The sequence below is a fragment of the Pteropus medius genome, unplaced genomic scaffold (genome assembly GCF_902729225.1).
Source record: "Pteropus medius unplaced genomic scaffold, Ma_sr-lr_union100, whole genome shotgun sequence".
In the NCBI taxonomy this organism is placed as follows: Eukaryota; Metazoa; Chordata; class Mammalia; order Chiroptera; family Pteropodidae; genus Pteropus; species Pteropus medius.
This window is the reverse complement of record NW_024349804.1, coordinates 11,678,336-11,682,881: the sequence shown is the minus strand read 5'-3', so window position 1 is coordinate 11,682,881 and position 4,546 is coordinate 11,678,336. Positions and strand designations below refer to the sequence as shown.

General features: G+C 56.4%; 1 protein-coding gene across 1 annotated transcript in view; it reads left to right on the top strand.

Annotated features, from left to right (window-relative positions):
• EVC2 (EvC ciliary complex subunit 2) overlaps positions 1 to 4,546 on the top strand; it is a 74,526-nt gene that overhangs the window by 65,631 nt on the left and 4,349 nt on the right. The window contains 3 exon segments of the mRNA XM_039838206.1: positions 1,645 to 1,859; positions 3,280 to 3,367; positions 4,024 to 4,220. Of these exon segments, the coding sequence (XP_039694140.1) occupies positions 1,645 to 1,859; positions 3,280 to 3,367; positions 4,024 to 4,220 (500 nt within the window).

Below are 4,546 nucleotides of genomic sequence, written 5' to 3'. Positions count from 1 at the left end.
AACAAAAATAACATTGATAGTAACTCACATTAATTGAGCTCTCATTAAGCCCAAGGCATCGTGCTAAGAATTTAAACCTTCACTCCATTCTTACGCCCATTCTACAGATGAGGGGTTGAGGCTTAGGAAGCTCACCCCATCTCACCAAAGCCTCACAGCCCCAAAGCAGCACCTACACCGCCTGCCTGCAAAACCCAGCTCCTGTTCTAAGGGACATGCCCACCTGCCCCCCCGCTCCCTATTCCTCTCCCCTCCATGCTGCAGCCAGAGGAATCTTTCTGGAAAAAAAATAAAAAGACCATTGACTGCCCCATCCACCAGCTCTGTATTTGAAAACTATGCCCACCCTCCCTGGAACCCCGCACTCAGCCCCCTGGGCTGCCTTCTCCCTGCTTCTGAACACCTGAGGCACGTCCCTGCCCCCACTCCCCCGAGGGGCCTCTGTCGCTCTGCACCCCCTTGTAACTATCGCGGAAGTGGGGTGTGGGACCAGGGCCCAGGCATGCTGAGGGGGCAGCGGCCTTGGGGAACTCTGCGGTGAGTCGCTGCGTGAGAGGGAGCGCCGTACGCAGACCCCAGCATTAGAAGCCCCCGCCCAGCAGTGCTGAGAGGGTTGCATGGCCCCGGGGGCCGACGCCGAGTCCTTGGCACACGGGGCCTCGGTTTACCTCTTTAGCTGTCTTCTTTTCTGTCGTGGTTCGGAGCCTTTGGGGTCTTGGGGACACTTTTGAGAATGTGATTCAAACTTTGGCTCCTCTGCAGAAAGGTAGACCATTGTGCACGTATTTTAGAGGATCAAGGACCGCTGTCCCACTGGTCCCCTCAGGAAGCCCGTCCATGGCCTCTGAGGATTAAGACCCACCCTCACGACCCACCCCCACTTAGAGCGCTGGCCGATCTAGGAAGTAACGGGTTCAATGTGCCTGCGGTTACAAGACTGGGGACCCCCTACGTATTTATTTGTTTATTTTTATCAACCTGAGCAGGCCGTGGACCATCTCTTGTGCCCAGATTATCTGATTCCGGTGGCCTAAGAATGCAGACTTCTGTTTGGTCAATGAGAGTCAGTATAGCCTGGCAGTTAAGGATACAAACCCTGAAGCCAGCTGCCCTGGCCTCAAATTCTGGTTCTGCCACTTAAGAGCTGTGTGACCTGGCAAATTACTTGAACTCTCTCTGCCTTTATTTTCTCATCTGTAAACGGAACAGAAGCGTGTGTGTTCCGTGGGTTTTTATAAGGATTCAGCGAGAGTAATAAAGAGCGTGCCCGGCACTCAGCGCCGTCGATGTTAGCTGAGGCTTCTGTGCTCCAGCTGTGTTTCTCCGTGCTGGGCGCATGATGCTACCCCGTCTGTCAGAGTCAGGTGCTAGCTGCCAGGCACGGTGCCAGGTGCTGCAGACAGGGACATGGCGACGCAGTCCCACCGTCGGGCTCCGGCAGAAAGCTACATGAGCGCGATTTCAGCGGACTGCAAAAATGGGGCGTGATCTTAGTCAGCTCAGGCATGGGGGCGCGAGCGATCATACTGCAGCCTCGTCGCACCGTTGGGCACAGCTGGGCCAGGTTCGCAGGGCCATGCCGAGCAGGCGGGGTGTCCCCTGCCACCCGCCTGCCTCTGCTCACCACCCCCCTCCCATGTGCAGGAGCTCCAGGAGCTGGAGAGGAAGCTGGAGGACGCACTGGGCCACCAGGAGACGGCCCAGCTGCAGCGGGCCCTGGACAGCCAGCAGCGGTGGGCGGGCAGCCGGCCCGGGCTTCTGAACGAGCCTGAGGACGCGGATTCCGAAAGGCAGGTCTCCACTGTCCTCTCGCGAGCCCTGAGCAAGAGCCACAGGCTCCTGGAGCACCACCAGCAGAGGTGAGCCGGGCCGACGGCGTGTGTGGTGTCAGCGCCCTGCAGCCCGGGGCGCCTGGCCTCTCGCACCCGATGGGACATGGCACCCCCTGGGCTCACGCTGCTGTCGAGGCACCGTCTAGCTCTCGGGCCGAACTATACTTCTTCCTCGATATCCTCCCACACTTCGGTTTTTTTTTTTTTCTTTTAAATATCACTTAGAGGCTTTTACTGAACATAATATTCAGGTTTTTTTTATTGTGAAGTAACTTATAGACTCTCAGGAAGGTGCAAAATGGCGCAGAGGCTTCCTGCGCCCTTCCCCCGGTGTCCCCGGTGGCGACATCTTAGGTGGCCGTAGGAATCGATGCCGACGCCACACAGCGCAGTGAACGCAGCCTCACCAGACCTCACCACGCGCAGAGTCTTCTATATCCCGCGTCTGTAAAATCAGGAAACAGACAGAACCCCGGTCTTCTCGTTTTGCTGTTCTTTGCATATTTTTCAGCGAACACGAGACAGTTAGCCTTTGCCTATGGAGCTGGGAACTCTGGGAAAACATAATTTTTGACAGCTTCGTAATTTTCCACTGTGGGCATGTTGACGTGACAGAGAGAGGGGTGCGAACTGCACACGCAGCGTGATTCCATTTTTGAAAACACGCACAGTATTGGGAAGAGAGCAGACCAGATGGTCATGGATGCGATTTCTGGGCAGTGAGCTTACAGACGATTTTAATGTATTCGCTTACGCTTTTCTGCGTACGTGCAACATGGACGTGTGGTCCCGTCCCACCGATCCGGCTGTAGGAGTTTGCGCCGAGTTGGTGCGATCGGACAGAAATGCTCGAGATGTTGACTTGATTGAGAGCAGGATGTGAGGGTGTTTAGTACCCCAATGTGCTCTGTGCTTCGTGGAGGAAATGGCCGACGGTCAGGCTTTTGGTAGGAATTGGAGCTGCAACGGGTTTGGGTTGTACTGACCAATTAGAATGCAGGGTAGATCATTTGTGACACCGACTCGAGTGGGCTAAGGGGACCGTTCCGTGGACACCCCCGTTTGGAAGTCAGGAAGCCTGGCGGAGCCCCTCATGGGGAAGGGTGCCTCCCCGCCTCTGCGGGCAGAGCCACGAGCATCCCGGGAAGATGGTCCTGGGTCTCCTGCAACACGAGGGCGCGAGGCGGACTCAGGCCCCAGGTCCTGGTCTTCTTGAGCATGGCCATGACCTTTAACGCTGAGCGTTTTGAAAGGAGGATCACAGATGGCCCTGCAAAACGGTCAAGGCAGGAAGAGGTAAGCCTCTCCTGGCCATCTCTTCCAGCGGGTTTAAAAACTATATAACGCAGATGGGATTTGTGATGCTTTGTTATTTAAATGGCTAGACCGTCTTCTCACGGGATTGCTTTCTAGCGGGACGGCTCACGTAGGTTTTCCTTGACTCTAGTTTGAGAGAAGAGCGGGAGAGCAGCGCTGTGCTCGAGGACTTGCTGGAGAACATGGAGATGGACACCTTCGCGACCCTGTATGGCCAGGTGAGAACACAGCGCACCCCTCGCTGCATGAGACTTTGCCTTTCCTTTACCTGTAGGATGGGGACGAGAGCACCTAGCCTGGGACGGGACCCGGCCAGGTGCTCGCCACTCATGATCACACCGTCGGGCAGGTTCTGTCGTCACGCCCTCACCGACAGGTCCTGCAAGGTCGTACCGAGGTGAAACTCTTGCCCGAGTTCATACTGGGAAGAAATAAAGACACTGCCTAAGGATACCTGGTTCCACACGGGGCTGGGCATGCAGAGTGTGTTCTCTCTCTCTCTCTCTCTATTTACTGTGAAATACTTTCAGATTCCCAGGCAGTTGCCCAGCTAGCATAGAGACTTCCAGCATTCCACCCCGTGTTTCGCTGAGTTTCCCCAATGGTTGCATCTTACAAAGCTCTAGCCCAGTACCAAAACCGGGACACTGACATTGCTGTCAAATCTGTCACTTTATCACTCGCGTGTAAGCAACACCACAATGAAGACGCAGAACTATTCGATGACCACAGAGATCTGCCCTCCCCACCCCTAGCCCCCGGTCTGCCTCGCAAAATTCCGTGCATTCTGGGATGCCACGCACATGGAACCACACAGGGTGTGGCCCGTGGAGACTGGCTTTTCTCACGCGGCATCGTGCCCTAACTCCTCCAGGAGCTGAGACTGGCCTCGTACCTGTCCAGGCTGACGATGGTGCCGGCGGGCGTGCTGCACCGGCTCCTGAGCGTGGCCCTGCCCGCAGCCTCGCAGCCCGAGTTGCTGGCCATGCTGGATGCGGTCGGCCAGAAGCACGCGGACCACGCGGAGCAGAGTGACAGCCGTGGGGAGCAGGCCGACCCGGGCAGGAGGCGGTGAGCGCAGGGACCGGCCGCGAGCCGAGGTCCATGAAGGAAGCGGACGGGGCAGGGAAAGACCCCGCAGGCGCAGGCCTTGCCTGGTCGGCACTTCATTCCTCACGGGGCGAGGGTGCGCGGGAGTCGCCATGAGCCGCCATGAGCCGCTTTCACCCCTGGGTGGGCCCAGGTGTTTGTCCACACTTTCTCTTTCCCTCGCCAATTTATTTTTCAAGTAGAATCTTAATAAAATAAGTTTCCCGGGCTGTCAATATTAAAGACAGTGTAGAAAACACATAAAGGAAAAGGGAGAAAAAAATATTTCTGCCATTCCACCAGCTGCG